Source organism: Crocodylus siamensis, chromosome 4 (genome assembly GCF_052110815.1).
Source record: "Crocodylus siamensis isolate JL-2025a chromosome 4, ASM5211081v1, whole genome shotgun sequence".
NCBI lineage: Eukaryota > Metazoa > Chordata > Crocodylia > Crocodylidae > Crocodylus > Crocodylus siamensis.
The window spans coordinates 245227268-245250294 of NC_143398.1; the positions used below are offsets into that span (position 1 = coordinate 245227268).

The window sequence follows — 23027 nt, forward strand, 5'->3', positions numbered from 1 at the left end:
CCTGCTTACACAATTAAAAGGCTACCTTATTCAGCCAGATTATTTTAAGGGGAATGGAAAGTCCCCCCAGTACCTACCTAGGTATAGTCCAACATCAGTTTGTTCCTGAAGTGCAAGCAGCCAGGACCTTTACTAAATGCTGAGTACCAGATTTTCGCTGGTGTGAACTGAGATCCTTGCATTTACTCCAATATAGCTAAGGCAGCTCAGGATCAGCACCTCAGTTCATTTGGGGGAAAATGTCAGGAAAAGGGCACAGCAGCACAAACAATAGTAAAGAGGAAGCCGTATTGATTGGATATATTCTTATACTTAAGGGCGGCAAATCTTGTTTACGGTGGGGATTTTGGTTACCAAGCATTGGCTCCACTCTAAAGTTTATTAGGGATACCTTTTACAGCTTTGCAAATAAGGGCTCAGAAGATGATCCAGCAGGATATTTTATCTCTGGAAATCTTTTGTTTGTGTTTTCTCAGAGGAAAGAAATACTACAAACAGCACATTGAGGTGTTTACAGACCTCAGCAGTCCCTTCAGTGAGGATCTTCTAGAGATTATCATTGCCAACTTGAAGAAAACAGGAATCTCACTACAGTTCTTGTAAGTATGGAAATTGCCCCGCATTGTCTTTGCCTTACTGCCACCTTATATGACATGCTCCTTTGGCACGTGCTGCTCGTGCAGGTGCAGAGCATATGTACCTAACAAAAGGCAACCGCTGGATACGGCCACGGAGCACAAGGAAGCGACAAGATCATATTGGTTAGCATGACGAGTAGCAGTCTGTACACACCAGCGGCCTCATCCTTGGTGTGGGTTTTTGATATGCTTTGTGGAAAGGGAGGGTTTGGAGGAGGACAAGGAGGTAGCTTTGCACATGTGAATTTTCACAAGGAGTACTGGGGTGAAAATAAGCCATGAAAAATGTAGCTGGAATACCCGGAAACATTCGAGAAGGCTGTGATCTTTTCAGGTGTGGAATGGTGTTGAAAAGTCATTGCTTGAGTCATTTGTAACTGGGCTAGACAAAACAGTAGAGCGTATACAGGGAGATGACCTAACAGGCCTTTTTCTTCTATGGCCATTCAGTACTTAATAAACCTAACGGCACAGTTTGAGGAAGAGCAAAAATCATTTTGTCTGGAGGCCCTCGTTAAACTCTAACGCAGACTCATAGCATGCAAGAGAAATGTTAACTTTATTCATAAATTCACCAGATATTGCAGGCGATTAAAATCCTACTCAGAACAACAGTTACTGCAGGAATGAGTAATAGCAGCATCGTGAGCAGGAGTCTGGGAGGGTCGCTTTTGTTGGGGCTTCAAAGTGACATTTGAAATAGCATTAGACAGAAGCTAGATGGCAGGAATCATTCCAGATGCAATTTCCATCTTTCTTTTTTTTAATCATGCAGCTGGTTGGGTTTTTTTTTAGTTAATGAGCAAAACAAATTTATAGCTTCTAATTGTATTCATAGCTTGCCATTTCCAGTGGTGACGGATGAGGATGAAAGTGGGGCTATGGGTGACAGCCCACGTTCTGATACGCGCAGAAGCTCTTTTCCAAGGAAAGGATTAACTGAGCAGCAGAAAGCAGGTATCCGTGTGGTGCAGAAATTGATGTTTGCTTTGGAGGAAGAAGGAGGCCTGGATGAAATTTACACTTTCAGGTAATCTGGAATACTCCCTTTTCAGGGCCTGGGAGGTACATTTCTGATTGCATCCTAAAGCCGGTTTCAGTGGATGCAGCACTATTTTCCAGTTGGCAAATCCCCCCTCCCTCCCCAAACATTTGTGTAACTTGTTGCACATTCAGCCCCGTTCAAGCAGCTTTTTCAGCCAGCTCTCCAGCGGCTTTAGTGCAAAAAACAAGCAACAGAATTATAAGCTTCAATAGGAAATGAATTTTCCTTTATAAATATCACCATTTTCCCTTCACCTTTTGTTCTGCACCATGTTTTAAGAGAGGCATTTCTGTAAATGAGACTTCAAAATCATAGTGGATATGTGATATTTAAAAGACTGAGAATATATGCGCAGTGCATACAAAACATTTGCAGGTAATGGTAGTCCTGGCTCCCTGTTCTCACATTGGTTGCAGATCAGCTAGCGATCAAGCTCCCACAGACAGATTGTGACTGATTTTGCTTCTTGAAGCCCATGTTTTAATAGCGAACTACTGTGCCATTGTTTTTAACAATAGCCTGTCTTAGTAGTATTCCTAATGCAAGGATTGAAAGATTGCTCTGCATTTGGTGTCTCCACAGTGAAGCAATAAAAATGTATGCATGTCTTTGATACATTACTGCTAATGATATATCTGAGGTGCTTTTCCCACAGGTGCTTTAAACCTGGAGCAAACTGCCTGTAGTATTCACTCCCAGGGAAACTGTACTTTATAAAAAGTCCTAATCTTAATAACATATGGATCACTCTCTCATGCAGCCTGTAGTTTCATTACTGTAATTATGGTGTGTAAAATCTTAAGAAAGACATTTTCAGTGAGCTTAGTGCATCATAACTGGAATGCCAAATGTCCTATTTTAGTTGCAGTGTGCGTGGTAGCAGTGATGGAGTTGGTAGCTTGAGCTTTATATGCAGTTATTCATCTCTCTTTGGTGGGTCGGTCTTCCTCTCACCCTGCTCAGCCCATCGGTTGATAGTATCTGCCTGCAGTGACTGTCTAGAGGCTCGGACACTGCTCCACAAGGCCAAATGGAAAACAGGATCTTTCTGAGCATGGTTTTATTTTAACACAGGGGTGTCAAGCTCTGCAGGCCAGACCACAACTGTCCCTACTGTGTAGTGCCTGCAGCCCTGGGTCCAGCCCACGCACCACATGCAGCGTATGTCAACTTCCTGGATGGACATGGCGCAAGCTGTCCGCAGCACACGGGCTGGACCTCGTACTGCAGGCGGCACAGGGAGCCGGTTCAGAATAGGTGCAAGCTCCATGCGGTGTCCTGCCAGGCAGGCCCTGTGCACTAGCTCTGGCATGTCCCAGTCTGGACCACCCCCAGGGCCAGCATATAGAGCAGGTCCAGTGGGCTGCCACATGCAGCACGTGCCATGGACTGCCCCCGATGCTGCCTGCAGTCCAGCCCCGCATGCCAAGGGCAGCATGCACTGGCCCCTGGGCTCACTGTGCACATGGACCCTGAGGCCATCATGGGGTGCACACTTCCTAGGGCACGTGGACTGGATCCGGTGCTGCGTGCGGCACTGGCCATCTGGGACGCAGGCAGCATGCTGTGCGTCGGAGTGACCCCTGTGCTGCTTGCAGTGCATGGGGCCAGTTCGGTGACCCACGGGCCAGACCACACGGCTCTACGGACCTGGTCCGGCCCATGGGCCATATGTTTGACATCCTGCTTTAAGACAGTTCAAATGCATGAAGCTGCCCGCTTGTATTGAACCTGTCTTTATATATTCTCTCCCTATCATTGTCTGTAAATACAGTGCAGCCCTGTTTGCTGTAGTTAGAGGGTAGATCTGAAATCTTTGGTTCAATGCAGATTTGGCTAACAAATTAAAGCTGTAATGCAGTGTAAATTGTTTAAGAGCCACACATGAGGCTTTAGATTGGTTTAAATTATTTTCCAGCTTTAAGAAGGCAGGCTTGCAAATCTGTTGTGAAAATGTGCCAACCCAGATACAAAGCATACTTTCCTCCTTTTACTGTGCTGCTGATAAAATATTCTAATTCTCCATGAAACTCAATTAGTCACCCCAGCTAGTGAGCAAATAACATTTTATAATTTTGTTTTAGGGATCAATATTAAATTAAATGGGGAAAAAAGCCAAATAGACACAGTGAGGAGGTTTAAAATCTGGATTTAGGATAAGAGGAACTTAAGGTTGCATATAAATAAGGCAGTATATTTTAGTATATACATGTTCAGTTATGGGCATATGCATATTATAGCATTCAGATAATTATTAGCTTACCAGTGTTGCTAAATTTATAAGCACAAGGTATGCTAATGAACTTGGCCTTCATTGACAGGGTCCTGTTGGGTAGGTAAGTTATTTTTCTTCAAAAAGATGTAGGAAATTAAAGCTAAAGAACACAGGTAATGCGAAATGAAGGTAGAATGAATTCCACCTTAAGCAGTGAGAAGTCAAGAAATATGAAAGCTGACTTTAGATGCAGAACTTTAACTCTGCCCCTTGAGGGCTTACGGTGATATAATGATATAGTCAGGTTCTTAAAGAAACCTGCAATTTTGCATTAAATGCTATTTCTGTCTCCTTTTCTTGTGCAATAACGTGTCTGGGTCTTCGCAGCCAGAAAGTTTATGGAGTTTCCCCCCTCCAAAGAGAGAGATGATACTCGTTATTTATCCACTGCAACGTCCTGGTGGAGACGAGGTCTAGATAGTTTTTCCCGTGGTATAGCTGTGTGAGGTAGACACTATAACCTTCATCCCTATTTGACTCTGCCTCATTACACTGCTCGCATTTGATCTCTACCAGGATTTTACAGCAAGAAAGCTAATACACATGAGAGACCCGGCTGTACAAACATCCTTTCTGATCACATACAGGCTAGAGGATCATAAACATTCTCTCAGTTGAGTGTCTTCAACCTTACATTTCTAAAGGTTTTTAAAAAATTTTGGGTACTTGTTTATATATATTCTATGATATATTCATATTTTTTTCATTTTAATATATATTCCTTTCAAGTTATCTTTTGCTTCATGAAAAAATCTGATGTGCTGTTTGCGTTGGATGTATTCAGAGTAGCTGCTTTTCTCCTAACTGCTTTACGAAAATAATGGGTGTTCATTAGTACCTAATTAAAAATGTGAAGAGTGTTAATTACCAAACAAACAAAATAATGCTAATTGAAGCAGGAATCTATTTTTCCACCTCCAGTCCAGAAAAGCATCTCACCACTGAGAGGTGCCTTTTCGCATTCGGGCTGTTCAGCTAGCTAAGTGACTTAATTGGATAAATGTAGCTCATTGCAAAATGCTTCATAAGTGGCCGTGTAATTTCTCGCTCCCCACAAGCACCATCTTTAAGCCTAATGTCCTAGGATCATAGAAATTTGAAATGGAAAAGACCTATTAGGTCACATTTCCTCCATTCTCTGCACCTTTTCTATTGAGGTTAGCAGCTGGATTATTGTATATCATTTTTTTTGTAGCGCGCTGAGAAACTGAGACCAAAACAGTTGGGCTTCATCACCTCCCTGGAGAGACTCCATCTTCTGGAGTGTTTTACTGCAGTTCATCAAAGAGTTCATCTCTGTTTTCTTGATTCTTTAATTTAGAGACAGCCTGGAGCGTCTTTCAATGTTTAAGAAAATTGAAAGAAGACCTATGGCTTGGCCCTGCCAGCTCACTATAGGTTCTAATCTGTCCATAAGGATTGTGGCCTACAAATCAGTAAGTTACTCAAATCACATATTTAAGTGTACCTTGGCAGTAATACAGTCAGATGCACCTACATTTTGTAAAGCAAGCTGAGGAAATTCAGTAGATAAAGCTACATTAAGAAAACACTATGGGGCATATTTTGCGTGTGGAAAAGTCAGTACATGTAAAGTTACGGTTCCCACAGCAACTATAACTTCACCATATTATACACATATGTTAAAGCGCTAAAGTTAACAACATACGAAAAAAGAAAGTAATTCCTACCCACAATATGACGCTTAATTGTATTAAAGTTTATGAGCCCGATTTAGCACGCCGCGCTCACATAGACCTTTCCAGTTGGCTGTCAGCAAAATGCTCAGAAATTAATGAAGCTGAATGTTTTCCTAAATCCTCAGTATTGTGGGGGAGGAAGTATGTTTTTGAGAGGCGGGAGGAAGTTATAATAGTATCATCGACTTGGAAGTATGCTTCTGAATTTTACCTGTTGTTGCCAGTCACATGTATGGTTATTGTAACTTAAAGGACTATTTGAGTATTTTCCCCCTTTTTTCATTTGGTGAAACTTGGCCGTGTTTTTCTTTTATTGTTTTGGGGGGTCTTGGGTCTAACAAACTTGAGACCCATTGTTGTGTGGTCCCAGTCTGCCTTACCTTCTCCCTGACTTTAGACCGGGGCGGGCAATTGTTTCGGGCAGAGGGCCGCTTACTGAGTTTTGGCAAGCCAGCGAGGGCCGCATGACAGGCAGCCAGGGGCAGATATATATTAATTTTCTAAATTTTTTAGGGTCCCTGCAGGCCAGATAGAATGGCCTGGCAGGCTGCATTTTGCCCACCCCTGCTTTAGACTACCATGGCCAGCTCCTACTCTGTCCTCCGTGCCATCGCTGAGATATATCATTGCCTATCTATTGTTTACAAGGCAGGGAGTTATGGGAGTTGTCTGGTTAGCCAGAAAAACTTGCTTAGTACAAAGCATTTACTCCTATCCTTTATGGGTCTCGTCATATCGTTTGCATCTTGTTTCTGCCTTTTTGAAGACTCATAATAGAATGGGCCATTTTCTGCTGCTCTCAATTAATACAGCAGGTGGGGGGGTATCAGTGACTGGGAAGGTAGGCTGCCTCGGCTTGAAGTGCATCCCTCTTTTAACTTGTGGGTATCCCATTGCCTGAGTGTCAGGGCAAAGTGGGGAGTACTTAAATAAAGTTTAATTTGCGATTAAACGGATGACTTCAGGTTCATTTTGTCCTACCACCTTCAAGAGCAACTGAAGCAGTAGAAATTCCCACAGTCATTTGGCCACAGCACAGTTGCTTGTTTCAGGTGTTCAGGATTATTTTACTGGTAAGACTCACCCAGTGCTTGGTTCAGGGAAAAGGTCCTAGGATCTGGTTCTCACGTTGAGGTCAGGGCTCAGTCCCAAATGGATTTAAACGTTCTTTCTTCTTTTTAATATTGGTACAAAGGTCACAGAGGAAAAGGTGAAAAAATCCTGGACAGCTGTGGATGCCAAGACCCTGAAAAAAGATGATATTCAAAGAGAAACTGTTTACTGTTTGAATGATGATGATGAAACAGAAATTCAGAAAGAAGACATTATTCAAGGTATGACTGCTTCTGTATTTATTCTCTGAAGGTATTTAAGCCAAAATGTTAACACTTGGTTCCAAAGACATCTCCATGCTTTTGAAAATCTCATCCTTAGGTGGCTAAATATTAATTTAGGATGCAGAAGTCTGACTTTGGCCCCAGGCTGTAAACTCTTGTGCACGACTCTTGTGCCGTGCAGGCGTGGAAAACGCCCGTTCATGAGACTAGCAGAAATAATGACGCTGGGTGAGAACTAGAAGGCAGCCCAGTCTGTGGTCTGTGCCGACCTTGCTTATGTGTGGTGCTCAGGCTGCCTCTCCGTTTTGTTTCCATCTGTGAAACCAGACCAAAATATAGCTAAAGTCTATCAAATGCAAATGATAATGTGCATTAGCAATGGGAGAGGAGGCAGTCACTGGGACCATGAAAGGAAGGGTTGGTGTCCAGGAGACAACCTGTCGCATGTGCTTCCTACCACGAGAGCACTTGGAATTAGCTTTAATATTTAGACTCGAAGGAGATTTTCTTTAAAGTGGTAGATGGCAAAATGTTCAAAGTGAATAGATTCTTATTTTGCAACATTCAGTTTCTCCTGCAATAGTGATAATTCCTTATATCAATAAAGGAATTTAATATACTGTCCGTTTTTTAAAACAATTGAATTGAAATTGTTTCGGGCTTCTGAGTTTCACTGTAAATTTTTTTGGTTGTACAGTCACATTTTGCTGTTTTCTTAAAATGTTTTATTCCTCTTGTTTGTGTGTGAAAGACTCAGACAAATGTGTAAATTGATTAACTATACAAGGGACACAATATAAATGAATATGTAGAAAGTGCTGTCAAATGCAGAAACTAGACTGAAAAAAAGAGCAAAATACCACTTTAATCTTTTTCAGCCTTGGCAATCGATAGCAGGTAAGACTATTCAGACACTAGGTTTATGTGCGCATTGATTTTTGTCTTTGTAAGCAAAAATAATGTTGTTAGGAGAAAGTTAATAAGTAATATTAATTCAGTGTTCCTTTCTCTAGCTTTTATAACTTGTAAAATGTTTTTTCTTATAGAATAGATATGCTCGGTAGCTTTCTCGTTGAATTCATCAGTTAAATTGAATTTGTACTAATGCATCACCCTAAATCCAGAACATTTGGAGAAGTTTTCTAGTTCCTTTTATATGCCTATATGTGTCTCAGATGAATGTGTAATTTTTGTGACTTCAGTGAGAGTATGATTGGGCCTTCGATATTATGGATCTGTCCACATATATTTAGTAGAGAGGAGGTAAATTTGCCTTTGATAGTGCTTTTTCTTAGATGGTGTTTTACATGGATTCAGACTCACTTCCTACTTAAGTGGTGTATCTGGGGGGGTTGGTTCATCATTTTAAAGACAGAATAGATTGTGTTGCTTCTCTAGTCCAGTGATCCTCAAACTTTTCAGACTTAAGGCACTTCTCCACAATTTTTCTGAATTCAGTGGCACCCCATTTCAAAAACTTTTCTTTCTTTCTCTCTTTTTTTTTTTTTTTACAACAAAAAATTGATGGAGCCATTCTTCTGTTGCAGAGAACTCAGAAAGACCCAACAGGGCAGAATGGTGTTGACACGGAAGAGTCCATTTGAAATCTCTGAATTTATCTTGTGACTCATGTGTGGGTGTTAATATTGTGTTGCACCCCTCAGGCACCCTTAAAAGGATCTCATGGCAGTGAAATAGCCACTGGTCTCATCTCATCTCCCATGTAACAGTGGGGTTGCATCTCGCAAGCTGGTATCCCATGGTTCACCTCAATATGCTTCTTAGAAAGAGGCTAGGAATTGACGGTGTTCGCAGCAACGAACCCTAATGTAAGGGGATGAAACTCTCATCCCTCTCTCCTCAGCACAGAGCTGCCTGCCTTCTTCCTGAAGTATTTCTGTTCTCCCTTTGCCAAAGTGCTGATCACCCGAGTCTGTGAATGCCCATCAGGTACTTTCTCCAGGCAAAAGTAGTATTAAACACTTGCAATTTATATTTGATTTTGATATCAAAGTGAGCCAGTGGGACCAGAGATCTTCATTGGATGCCCTGGCATTCAGATCCTGTGAAAGAGCTGCTGATTGCTCTCAGAGATTTTTGAGGAGTATTCTGTTTAGAGAACTTGTCTGAAAACAAGTCTTTCATTCTACCTCATTCCTCTGCTCCTGTTTGCACACCCCGCTTGAAGATATCATCTCCAGTTTCTGGCCGCAAAGTCAGCTACACCGCCCCTGCCTGTGACATGCTAGGCAGAACATTATAGTGTCAGGTGCAGAATAAGCATTGAGAGCAGGTGATACACCTGGGAAACAAAATTTCTGATCTCATGCAAATACTCCTACTAATAGAGAGCAAAGGAGGCATATACAGAAATATTCACTAGATCAGTGGTGCTCAACCTGCTGCCTGCAAAGCTCTGTCATCTTGTACAGGCGTCTCCCCCTGGGTCTGGAAATTTGGCAGTGGGGGAGCGGTAGCAGTGTTAATAATTTATCCCAGAGCCCCAGCACTTAATGCTGCCACCACTCCCCTGCCACCCAATTTCCAGGCCCTTGAGGAGCCCCATATTTCCATGTGCCAAATCGTGCCAGTGCGTGGTCACTCCATGGCTGGATGCAGCATGCAGGAGTGGTGTTCAGGGTCACATCATGGCCAGGTCCAGCCTGTGGGGTCATGCTGGATTGCACCTGGATCCGGCTGCCGACCACTCGTTGCACCTGTGCTACTCCTCCATCCCACAGGGCTGCATAGGTTGAGCACCACTGTCCTGCATCAATGGATTGGTCTCTGTGTAGAAGAACTTGGGTTTTTCATGTGGCATCTATCTTTATGGCAGTTTGTTTCCTGGATCTCTTGTGGATTCCTTTCTGTGATTAATCTCCTCTTGATTTGTGTTGCTTGCTTGCTGCTCTGTTTGCGCTTGCAGCCTGCTCCCTGAGTCCTGTTTTATGAGTATAACTCGCTGGGCAGGGTGTTCACTTTTCTTTTTTTGCTATCCTGGTATTTGCTAAGGTAACTACATTATGCAGAGCAGTGCACAAGGAGCGTAACTGCTGTTTATGATCTGCAAAATGTGTCTATGGGGTGTGTGGTTTTTTTTGTTAACAGGAAAAAGGTAATTTGATGTAAATTTCCGAGTGCGGTGTACAGAGTATAGCTGTGGGGCGTGCATGCATTGTTAAAATATGCAGAGAGCTAATTGCAGTGTAAGAAATATAGGCCCATATGCTTACCAGATGCTCTTCTCTTGTTCTCCAGGGTTCTGCTATGGGAGTGATATAGTTCCTTTCTCTAAAGTGGATGAAGAGCAAATGAAATACAAAACTGAAGCAAAGTGTTTTTCTGTTTTGGGATTCAGCAGATCGTCTCTGGTGCGGTATTAAGTATCTTCCCCTTTTTGTTTCTGGATACCTATCAAGTATTGACTTCAAGTCAAATTCACTAAGGGACAAAGGTGCTACCAGTGGATGGGTGACCTTTGGAGGGCAGCTGCAGTGAGGTATAGGTATGCGGATTTAATTTGTTTGCTGTGTCCTGTAGAGCTGGGCATTGCATACATCGTTTTGAAGGGCAAAGTTTGTGGGCATGGCTACCAGGGCCATGGTTCTAGGGACCCATTTGTTGCAAATCATTTTCGCTCAGGGACCATGTCTCCACGAGCAGGAACATGCACTTTGTGGCCCCTCAGAGGCTTTTGAGGTGCTGCAAAATGCAGAGGGCACGTGTGAATAGGTTCTCCGTGCTGCATATTTGCAGTGTGGAGGCAAAATTAGATACTGTGAAATCCTGGTATCTAAAATAAGTGCAGAGAAAAACAGTGGGGTGGCACATGTAGCAGCCTGGATCACTGCTGCTGCAGTCCTGGGAAGCCCCCAGGACCCCAGACCCAGGTACTGGCCCCAGCCTTCCCTACCCCACCTGGCACAGTTTGCCATGCGCCAGAGCGTGCGTACAGGGGCTTTCCCTGCGGACAGCTAGCAGTGGCACATATTTGTGCTGGGGAAACGTGCACACACGCTCATGGGGATGCCCCCAGGGGTTGCACACACGTTAGAATCCTAATTTTAAGCCAGCGCTGAAGTAGCGGCTTCCCTGCTTCCCCATCCTTCACTGAGGGGAGAAGGTAGAGTCCATCTTCCCCAGTCCCTGCAAAGCTGCCTGCACAATGCACTCCGGACACGTGCAGATCTGAACTCATTTCACCCTCCACTGCTAATACAAGAAACCTGTCAATATTTAAAACCTCTGGGAAACTAATTGTCTTAATTGCAAAGCCCATATGGTTTTATTTTGTGAGCTAGTTTTCCTCTCGTCCTGGGTAAAATACCAGCATTTAAACATAATGATCAGTTCTCAGAATTAGGATCCAGAGTAGGAAGTGGAGGACAAACGGCATTTCTCTTGTTAAAGGAGGTACATATCTTCCTAAAAATCTGCTGTCTATCTGATGTAAATATTGTTGTTCTGTTGGAAGTGGCCTTTTTGGCACACGTTACCATGGTATTTAGAAGCTATATGAGGCTTAAGAAGAGAGATCTAGTATGTCACCAAGAGAAACCAAACACCGATTGGTTTTTTCCTATCTATACCTTGGCCACGATATGATTGTTGGGGAAGGCCTGGGTGAAGAGATGTCTCGTGGCCCTTTTTGAAAGTGAAATATATGAGGAAAAACACGTGCAGACATGAGCGAGCTGTTCAGTTCGCTTGGAGATTTTAAGTTACCATGCTGGTCTTTTTCCACGGTGCAGCAGAGGGTGGCTGTGGGCATCTGCTCATCCCCTTCAGGCCTTCAGGGCCCAGTTAGTTCACTCCTCTTCTTCACAATCCATCGTTGAGATCCTTAGGCTAAATCTTGGTACCAATCTATGGTGCTCCTGGCATGCAGAAGGCAGCCAACTCTTCCTCCCCACCTCACTGAGCTTCCCAGATGTGCCAGTGCCTGGAGAAATTAGGGACCTGAACAAAAAGTAGCAGGGTTATCTATCAGCTATCATCAGGAAAGCCAGAAGTGTTGCTACTGGGCAGAGGGAAATGCATGGAGGAGCTGACAGAGGTTGTAGCCATCCCTTGGCTGAGGGCATTTGTCCCTGTATTGTGTAGGTGGTGCGCTGCCTCTGGTTGCTGCTAGATGTGTGACAGCAGTGAAGCAAAACATCTGTATTAACCAATAGATTTTGTCCTTTTCTGTCTGCTGAGGGCCTATTAAAATAGCCTGTGCCTTAATCGCTCCTTGATTGGATTACTGTAATGTGGTCTGATCATGAGGGCACCCAGCTGGTAAATCGCAGTGATCGATTGGAGATGTGACAGACCAACGAGAAGCTATCACGCTAGCGCTTCACCGAGTACACACATTGAGCTCAGAACTGATACGCAATTCAGGATTTTGGCCCTCATTTTTAGTGTCCTTAATGGGCTGGGACCTGTCCCCCGAACAAGGGCTGGGTTTAGCAAAGGGTCCAACAGGTGTCCGAGTGCAGGGTCTCTGTGCAGCAGTGTAAGGGGAGTTTTTCAGACACATGAAATTAGCCTGTATCTGACTTATGTCTTCAGTACACAGTGTAAGACAGCTTGCCACGCATGCATTTTCCTACCCTGTGGGCAGACCTCTTATTTCCACTGAAAGTCTGACCTTCATAAAAAGAAACCACGAGAGGAAAATAGGTTAGGAGAGTCATCATTCTCTTTGTGATCAACCTTTGTGCTAAGGCACAGTTTTTACCGTTGCCTAGATAGTATAATAGATGCTCAAGCACGCTCAAAGTGGGAAGGCTTTTAACGCACACCAGCGTCCCTTAAAGAATCACGAAAAAAATGTTTTTGCATAGTTACAGGGCACAACACCATGGTGGTATTTTTGGCCGCTCCTACTATGTGCTTTACAGGGAGAGCTCATGTTCTGTGACGATAACATGCGCACTGGTCAAACCAACATGCCCAGGATAAAATAAGTCCGTTGCTTATTGTACTACGCTTAGTAGAATAACACAGCTCTATTGAATAGATAAAATGTCAAGAAGCAAAGACTGGGAAATGCAACATTTTGCTCTTTTCCTGATGTTTGCTGCTCAGAGTTATCCTCCTAACATTATCCAAATGTATTTTTATATTGTTTGTAAAAAGAAAACATTCGAGAAAAGATAATTTATTATTAACCACAAAAACTGGAGCAGCTCCAAATACATAATTAAAGAGGGAATAAAACTATCTCATGTTATTTTTCTCAGTATACTGGAGCTGCTTTTTCAGTTACTTGCATCCCTCAGGAAAGAAGATCATAAGGCCATACATTATATAAAATTTTGATTTTTTTTTTATTAATAAGCAATACCATGTAGATGAAGAAATCTAACTTGGGAAGACACTGAGGGTGCATTATTAGGCAAATAAAGGAATGTCATGATACATGTATCCAGATATTTATTAGGGGTGCACCGATAAAGAGTTTTTTGGCCAATATCAATGGCTGATTATTAACCAGCTGCATCAGCTGATACCGGTCTGATTGCCTATATGCAGCCGGGTAGCTTGGAGAGCAGCGTCTGGTGGATAAGTCTTCTGGGGCGGGAAAGGCATGGGGAGTGCAGATTGAGGCTCCCACGGTGAGAGAGGGAATGGTGCTGGGGCAGGGACAGGAGCAGGCGCTGCCCTGCTGGGGTAGGGTGGGGCACGGGTTGGAGCCATGGGCGGCTCATCTGGGGGGCACAGGGATTCTGCAGCCATGTTGTCTACAAGTCAGTCGCAGGAATAGATCATTTTACCAAAAAGTAGGGAACCAGTTGTACCAGAGTGGCTTCAGCCTTTCCTGATGTTTCTAACGAAGATTAATAATACATATAGATAACCTGTAGATGTCTTCGTAAAAAGACACGTTCCATGACTCCAATGTTTTATTTATAATTTTCTCATTCATACATATGGAAATAACTGAAATATTTGACAATCCAAGTTTGAGCTCAGATGTGATAAGAAATATGGTGTAGGATGTGAATGCTGAACTTTGTCTCTATCTCAGGATTTGTCTGAACCAGAATGGCCTTCAATGCTATAGTCATTTGGGCATCTTTCCTGGAGATGTAGTGTATGCCAGTGTATGCCACTGTTTATTGCTTATTATGTATATCATTTATTACAATTAAAAATGCAACTAACCCGTTTGGAAATTTGAATTGGTAGATTCGGAGACATCACTATATGGGCAGCCAGGTTCTAAAGGTCTTTGCGGCAAAAGATGATGAGGTGAGATGAATGTTTTATGTTTCACTATAAACTGAAGTTAATGGTAATGAAGGTGACCTCAAAGTTTGAAAGGTCTTTTTTCAACTAATAAACATACTCTTCATAACATAATTTTAAAAAGTCCCAACTCCCGCTGATGTCAGTGGAAACTGGATTGAAACCAAAGTGAATAGCCTGCGTATTATCCAAATTTAAAATCTTGTAAAATATTACTTTATCTACTTATAATTAAGAAGGCTGCAAGTAGAATATATTTACTGTGTTTCTAAGTGTGGGCATGAGCCTCTGATTCTTGATTATTGTATCTCATTGATTAGAAAGCTGTCCTTTTTTTTCTTTTAGTGTGAAACGTGGCAGGCTGACGTAAGATTTAGTAGAATTAAAATACAAGCAGATTCAGTTAGATGCATTCCTCAAGGGTGAATGATTGTAAGAAGCAAAAAGCAAAATACCTTCCCATAACCCAAAATAGTAATGTTTTAAATAACTTTGTTTCTGATGCACTTTTCTGCAGGTTTTCATATGCTGAACAACTGTCACAAGCAATGTATTAACTAAAATTAGTCTAGTCTCAACAAAATTACCCTGAGATGAGTAAACCAAAGCAATAGAAAACAAGTGACAAAGTGAGGAAGGGGATGGTATTTTAAAATGTTGGATTTAGGAGGGGTAGGGGACAGGCAGAAGAAAGCGCCGCACTGCTGCAGCCGAATTCAATCATTCAGGTGTAAGGTTGGAGCCCTAAACACCAGCTAGCATGTAACTGCCCCGAATTCCCTAGGTGTGGACTCTAGAAAGGGGACTTGATTATAATCAGGGCCTTTACAGGCTAACAAGGCTAATTTCAACAGACTCTACCACAAAAGAGACACCCGGCGTAAAGAATGCAAAGCCGGCTCAATACGGTCATGACAGCAGACGGCCATCAGCAGTTGTGCTGCCGTATCCTGAACAAGCTGTGAAGAGTAGATCAGATCAGTGAAAAGAGAATTACAGTAATCCAGCCTTGAAGTCAAGGGAGCCTGTTGGGAGCATGATTAGGTCATCACCTGATTAACAAGGATATACCCTACATGAATTATATAGGGGAAAGCCCTCCTGAACCAGGTCTGATGTACAGCTTTCCTTGGGGGTAGGGCATGATCTAAATGCACACCAGTCTTGTTAACCTGACTCCAACCTCCAAACAAGTTCCCTCAACATGAGCAGCCATATAAGAGGATGAGTCATCTCATCATGAACGGCTCCAGTCCAACAGTGACACTTTTGCTCTCACAGGATCGAGAACAAAATAGCTCGGATGCGAGAGATCTCTGAAAGGAGCCAGAACTCCCCAGCTTGGTTCAAGCAAGTCCTCTGACTCTGCGTGTGGAGCCCATGCTTTTCTTAATGGTCATTTTATAGTTCTCCCTCTGAGTCAAGGGAACAGGGAAGCTGAAATATCCCTGCCCCTTCTCTACTACAGGTCGAAATAAAATCTGGGTCTGTTCTTAACACGAGGGCATAAACTTCAAAACCAAAGCTGTGAAACATTCCCTGAAGGGCCCATTTTTCCTTCCTTCCTTCCTTCCTTCCTTCCTTCCTGTTACTCCTGTATTTCCTCTAGACCTCTTCCATTTTTATGTGAAATGGTGATTTTTACAGGAGCTGAAGTCCAGACCAGCTTGGGATGCATCTGTCCCTATGACTTGATTGGAACTGTATTGAGTGCTTTGCTTTTTGGAGGCGGTCAAGTCAAGAAGGTTGACTAAGATTGGAAGTGTCCTAGTCTTCCCCAGCGCTGTTGGATTCAGGAGCTGTATTTGACTGTGCTTTAATAAGGGCTCATCTGACTTCACAGCTCTTTCTTTGCAGGCTGCAGCCGTTGCGTTTTCTGCCCTAGTTCATGCTTTGGAGGAATTGGACATGGTTGCCATTGTGCGTTATGCTTATGATAGAAGATCGAATCCTCAGGTTGGAGTAGCTTTTCCATGTATCAAGGATGCATATGAGGTAATATTTGGTTCTTATATAATACCTGTCTTCAGAGACTCTCCAGCTCCATTCTTTACATATGTCAGTTAATGATTTGGGAGAAATGATGTAGACGTTTGATACAGAGGTGAAAGAAACCACAGTGATTTTTGGGTGGTGCACAAAGACATATCAAATCACAGAGCAAGGACACAGTAGTCTTTTACTGTCAATCTCTCGTGACACCATTTCTGGACTAGTTCACTCCTTTCTAGACATCCAAGGCCAGGTCTGTGCAGTAAATTTAATATGCTTGACAGTGAACCAGCAAGCACTCTGTGCTGCTTCATCTGAGCCATGTCCTAAACTGCAAGCCCTGTAGGCACGTGCATGGCACCGTGGATGGGCTAAATGCACTGCTGAGTGCTGGTACCAATTAGCATGCCCATGGTGCTGAACAGGAGCAGCTACACCGTAAACTTGAGGGTGTTGCAGCCCTGCATGGTAAGTTCACTGCTCGGACACAGCCTGAATACCAACAGGATATTAAGAAATTGGCAGTTCTGAGCAATCCTGACCTAGGTATTTAGGTGCTAGATAGACAATGATAAGCAGAGCAGAAAGAAACCTTTGCTGATTTCCCTCCCACAAATCTCAGAATTTAAGGGGAAATCGGTGGTGGGGGTGGGGGTGGAATTTTTACACAGATTATTAAAAGTACACTTGGAAAAGCCAAGTGGTATGTTCAGATACGTGCCCTTTAATTGTACTGATTTTTAAATGATTTTCATTTCAACTCATTCTGTTCCTTCAAGAAAAGTGTCTTCCCCACCTCCCTGAAATCTGTCTCCTTCACCTGCTCCTCTTCTCCCTTCCCCTGGATCTGTGAATTTTCCCATAATTGGTCCTTCTTGTCCTTTTCCAAACCATGAACCCGTTATAGTTTCATAGTTTCTAGGGTCGGAAGGGACCTGAGCAGATCATCAAGTCCGACCCCCTGCCATGGCAGGAAAGAGTACTGGGGTCAAACGAGCAAGGTATTCATCCAACCTCCTCTTAAACACCCCCAGGGTAGGAACCAGCACCACTTCTCTTGGAAGTTGGTTCCAGACCCTAGCCGCCCTGACCATGAAGTCGCGCCTCCTGATATCTAACCTAAATCTCCCCTCTGCCAGCTTGTGACCGTTATTCCTGGTCACTCCTGGCGGTGCTCGGGGGAACAGGGACTCCCCCAATGCCTGCTGGTCCCCCCTGACTAGTTTGTAACAGGCCACAAGATCCCCCTCAGCCATCTCTTGTGGAGGCTGAACAGGTTCAGGTCCTGTCGCCTCTCCTCGTAGGGCCTGCCCTGCTGCCCCTGACCATGTGAGTGGCCTCCTCTGGACCCTCTCCATGCTGTCCACGTCCCTCCTGAAGTGCGGCGCCCAGACCTGGACGCAGTCCTCCAGCTGTGGCCTGACCAGTGCCACATAGAGGGGGAGGATCACCTCCCTGGCCCTGCTTGAGATGCATCTGTGGGTGCATGCCAAAGTGTGGTTGGCCTTCCTTACTGCCTCCCCACACTGCCGACCCATGTTCATCTTGGAGTCAGTGATCACTCCCAGATCCCTTTCCGCCTCCGTGCTGACAAGAGGGGAGTTCCCTAACCTGTAGGTATGGTGCCAGTTGTTCCTCCCCAGGTGCAGCACCTTGCACTTGTCTGTGTTGAAACCCATCCTGTTCTCATCCACCCACCCTTGTAACCTGCCTAGGTCTGATTGTAGCCTGTTGCATCCTTCCAGTGTGCCCACGTCCCCCCACATCTTAGTGTCATCAGTAGATTTGAACAGGGTGCTTTTTACCCCCTCGTCCAACAGAGAACTGATTGGAGACACCTTTGCTGTCTTGGCCTAAAGCAAAGGAGCTGGTGGTTGTTCCCTGGAACCTGTTGGCAACCTCCTGATTGAGATTGCAGGCTTCAGAGCCTCTGTCAAACAGTTGATTGTGTTTTTTTCATAGCAGAGCAATTTAAAAAAAGGAAGGGAAAAGAAAACAGTTATTTTTTACCTATAGAAGTTCTACTCTGTGCCCAGACTCGTCATGGGCTTATACTCCTTGCCAGACCCATGGACTACATGATGGTGCAGCACTCGAGTCTGGTAGCCATCAGATGGTTTTCAAAAGTACCCAGCCACAAGGAGGGAAGCATGCTAGTGGGATTATTATGCAAAAGTAGTCTGCAGTGTAAAAGCTAACGTTTAATTTTGTCGTCATTTGGTTTTGGAGTTGACATTCCACTTTGTTCAGTGGAGCAGTGCACATCTCGTAGCCCCTGTTTATATTTGTCTGCAGATTCAGGGGAACAATACTGCATTGCTTCACGTGGGGATGGTTCCTTTTGATTCCAGAAGAGCAGAAAATGTGTTTTGTTTTTAATGAACGATTCATGTCCAACAAAATCACGTTTTAAATAGAAAAATAAAGTCCCCACTGAGACTCTAAAAGCTGCACAACATTGCAGAACTTCTGCAGCATATGTTTCCACTGATTTAACTTATGAGAAACTATTCAAAGAGCTAAGTATGTATATCTTGGCTAAGCAATGACTAAGGTGGGGGCGGACATAAGTCTTCAAGTTTTTGAAGGGTATAAACATGAAGGATGGAAAGGGATTATTTAGGGTGGTAGGAACTGGAGGAGGGATAGGAATAAAGGAAAAATTAGGCTAAAAATGTCAAAAACAACTTGCTGATGGTGAGGCACAGGAGTCTATAGAATAGTTCCTTATAGGCAATTGATGCTAATTCTCTTGCCTGGGATATTTCAAGCTAAACTGGACAGAGCTCTTGGCAACAAGCCTTCCGAAAACAGCAGGTTCAGGGGCCCAGTGACCCCAGAGGTTTAATAGATAGCCAGCATGACCGAAACATTATTTATGTCCTTATGTTTTAGAAAATAATAATGATACAGTGACTTTTCCACTTAGTGTTGATACAGATGAGATTTTCTTGCACTTGTACTGACTTTTGTATTAGGACAAACTTGACCTGTTTTACTTCGGATTCAGTTGCTTTTTGCTTTGTTCTTTTTTTAGTGTCTTATATATGTTCAGCTGCCTTATATGGAAGACATAAGACAGTACATGTTTGCTTCCTTGAAAAACAACAAGAAGTGCACTCCTACAGGTGAGCTAGTCCCTCACTGCATCTCCGATTGCCTGCAGCCCCGTCCCTGTCTGTAGGACACTCCAGAATAGTTGGAGTGTTTCCCTTTTCCCTGAAGCCATGAACTGTGCATGGTTATTTTGGTTTGAACAAAGCAGCCTTCCTGTGCACAAATCGTGGCCAGGTAGTGTCCCAAAGTAAAGACCATTCAACACTTTGGAGATGGCTTGCACACTGAATGGTTTGGAGCATTGCCTATGACCTTTCAACACCATGCTGTTGGACAAAACTGGGCCCAGATTAAATGATTGCCAGTTAAGAGAGATCACCTATATACCTCCCTGTACTACTGGGGAAGTTTAATTAATCCACCACAACTATATAGTTTTTGCCTTCTCTTATGAGGCTGTAAACAGTCATCATTTATGATCAGGTTCCTGTTATGTATCCATGTGCTGCACAAGTTAGACCAAGAATCACCAGCTCCTTCCACCCGAGGTTGTCCGGCAGTCACCTATACATACACACTGGTGACGTCTCCTCTGCATGCAAAGCCTGCATTTAAAGTTGTGTGCTGGTGGTAGTGCTGAAGGAGCATGTGCACATGCGAGTATTTACATTCAGAGGCTTCTAAGAAAATGTGGCTGCGTAATGTTTGGTGCGCTGTCCAATCAGTCTGTCATGGCATGAGTAAATGGGTGTACTGTGTAGTACAGACTCTGTGTCACCTGGGATTGTAGGGCTGGAGGGGACCTCACAAAGTCATCTAGTCCAACCCCTTGCTCCAGGCAGAAGCAGGCCTGCTCAGACCTGTTCTTTGTTGTGTGCTGCACTCAGAAAATGAATAGGGCTCTACCAGTCAGCATATAAAGCATGCGGTTATTTCTGAGTCAGTTTGGGGTTGCTTGCTTGTAATGGGGAATTTGAGAACAGAAATTTAACACTGCATCTTACCAAAGCAATAATTGACTATTGTGAACAGAGTTTATTTACAATCACAACTTTTAAAAGTTGCATTACTCAGCTTAGTTCTCCAAGCCAACTGTTCTCCTTATTTTCCAAGCAGTCTATAAACCTTCTGTTGCAAATAAAAATATCTTGAAAAAGAAGAAAAATGGAAGCAGAAAAGCAGTAATAATGGAGGGCTTCTCAAAACAAAAAGGCTTTATAACTTTACATTGTAGTCCTTAAACAAAGTAGGATTTTCATTATTGTGTCCATTATCCATGTTCATTATCAGCCTATTTCTGTCCCCAGGGAATACAAACCCCCAGTGAATTCTGCGGCATTTAATGCCTCTGTTAATATTGCACATTCTGGAGTGAATCTTCGTGGGTGACTTATTGCAAAGGCACACATCTATCTGCACATGTTCAATCTTTTTCTGTGTTTAATTGCTGGCTTAGGTGAGCAGTTGTCTGCTGTCGACTCTCTGATTGATTCAATGAGTTTGGTCCATGAAGATGATGATGGCAAGATATTCGACACATTTAAAACAAGCAAAATTCTAAATCCTCATTTTCAGAGATTGTATCAGGTGAGATGACAAACTGATCACTTGTGCATGAAAACTTTCCCTGTTTCTACACACCTCTCTCCTCGTCCTCAGAATCACATGAAAAGACTTGAATTGTGAGGCATGTAATACACATTAATTCACCATTTAGTCCTCAGTGACCACTGGCTTGAACTTTGCAGCTAACATTAGTCCTTCTCTGAATTAGGGTGGGCCAGCTGGTCAATTGGCCTGGTCAAATATTGCCAATTGACTGCATATTTTTTGATCAGTCAACGGTGGGAGTCTACTACAGACCTCCCAACCAGGGAGAGGAGCTTGACCAGGATTTTTTGGGTCAGCTCACAGAGGTAGTGAAGGCTAAGGATGTGGTAGTCATGGGGGACCTGAACTTCCCGGACATCTGGGAAGAACAGTCAGCCAGGTGTGACCGCTCACATAGGTTCTTGGCCAGAGTGCAGGACCTCCATCTAACCCAGGAGGTGCACAGCCCCACCAGGGGGGACGCCTTGTTGGACCTAGTGCTGGCCACGGGCGATGACCTGGTGCGGGGGCTGCGAGGGCTCGACCACCTGGGCGACAGCGATCATCGCCTGCTGGGATTCACCATCCAGCGCAAGGTGGCAAAGGCAAGCAGTAAGGCAGTGGCCCTAGATTTTAAGAGGGCAAACTTCAACGAGCTAAGGAGGATAGTTGGAGAAGCGCTGAGGTCCCGGAGGGGAGGGGAGCCAGGTGTCCAAGGAGAGTGGTCGCTCCTTAAGGAGACGATCCTCCAAGCCCAAAGGAAGGTAATCCCAACGAGGATCAAAGGGAGCAGGAAGGCACACAAGCCTCCATGGCTCACCAAAAGCATCCGGGAATGTCTCCTTGCTAAAAAGGCTTACACCCAATGGAAAGAAGGGGTCATCACCAGGGAGGGCTATTCTGCAGTTGCTCGGGGATGTAGGGGGGCAATCAGGAAGGCCAAGGCGGAGATGGAACTGGGGCTAGCTTCCCAGATTAAGGACAATAAGAAGTCCTTTTTTAAATACGTAGCGGGTAAAAAGAAGGTCCCGGGTAACGTGGGGCCCTTGCAGGATGCGTTGGGAAACTTGGTCGTCACACCAGATGACAAAGCTAACATGTTTAACGATTTCTTTGCCTCTGTCTTCCTAAGTAGGGACCAATCCAGCCACCTCCCTGCTGGGCCCCCCTCGGGCCCCGGGGGAGGCACACCTGGGCCACGGGTTAGCGAGGATTTAGTTAGGGAGCTTCTGGAGGCGCTGGACGTTTTCAAGTCAGCCAGCCTGGATGATCTCCCCCCTAGAGTTCTAAAGGAACTGGCCGAGGTCATTGCAAGTCCTCTGGCACAACTTTACGAGCACTCGTGGTGCTCTGGTGAGGTACTGGGGGACTGGAAGAGGGCCAACGTGGTTCCCATCTTCAAAAAAGGGAGGAGGGATGACCCGGGAAACTATAGGCCAGTTAGTCTTACCTCAATCCTAGGCAAGCTGTTCGAGAAAATTATTCTGGCACACATCCAGGAGGGGCCAGCAGGGGCTGCATGCTTAGGAGCAACCAACATGGGTTCATCAGTGGCAGGTCCTGTCAGACCAACCTGGTGGCCTTTTATGATCAGATCACCAGATCGTTAGATGCAGGGGTAGCAGTGGACATCGTCTTCCTGGACTTCCGGAAGGCCTTCGACACTGTCTCTCACCCCGTTCTCATTAAGAAACTGGGGGGCTGTGGTGTAGACACCCACACAGTCCAATGTGTCGCCAACTGGCTGGAGGGCCGCACCCAGAGGGTGGTGGTGGACGGGTCCTTCTCAACCTGGAAGGACATGGGCAGTGGGGTCCCCCAGGGCTCGGTCCTCGGGCCCGCGCTGTTCAACGTCTTCATCAGTGATTTGGACGAGGGGGTAAAAAGCACCTGTTCAAATTTGCTGATGACACTAAGATGTGGGGGGATGTGGGCACACTGGAAGGGTGCAACAGGCTATGGTCAGACCTAGACAGGTTACAGGGGTGGGCAGATGAGAACAGGGTAGGATTCAACACAGACAAGTGCAAGGTGCTGCACCTGGGGAGGAACAACCAGCACCGTACCTACAGGCTGGGGAACTCCCCTCTTGTCAGCACGGAGGCGGAAAGGGATCTGGGGGTCATCATTGACTCCAAGATGAACATGGGCCGG

The 23027-nt window shown here is 44.5% G+C and overlaps 1 protein-coding gene across 7 annotated transcripts in view; it reads left to right on the forward strand.

Annotated features, from left to right (window-relative positions):
• XRCC5 (X-ray repair cross complementing 5) overlaps positions 1 to 23027 on the forward strand; it is a 91962-nt gene that overhangs the window by 28881 nt on the left and 40054 nt on the right. For all 7 annotated transcript variants that reach the window (XM_090046095.1, XM_090046092.1, XM_090046094.1 and 4 more), the window contains 9 exons: positions 477 to 599; positions 1477 to 1668; positions 5280 to 5394; positions 6854 to 6992; positions 10254 to 10366; positions 14175 to 14237; positions 16092 to 16229; positions 19264 to 19354; positions 20740 to 20870. In XM_090046095.1, coding sequence (XP_089902221.1) covers positions 477 to 599; positions 1477 to 1668; positions 5280 to 5394; positions 6854 to 6992; positions 10254 to 10366; positions 14175 to 14237; positions 16092 to 16229; positions 19264 to 19354; positions 20740 to 20870 — 1105 coding nt within the window. The remainder of the gene's footprint in view (positions 1 to 476; positions 600 to 1476; positions 1669 to 5279; positions 5395 to 6853; positions 6993 to 10253; positions 10367 to 14174; positions 14238 to 16091; positions 16230 to 19263; positions 19355 to 20739; positions 20871 to 23027) is intronic.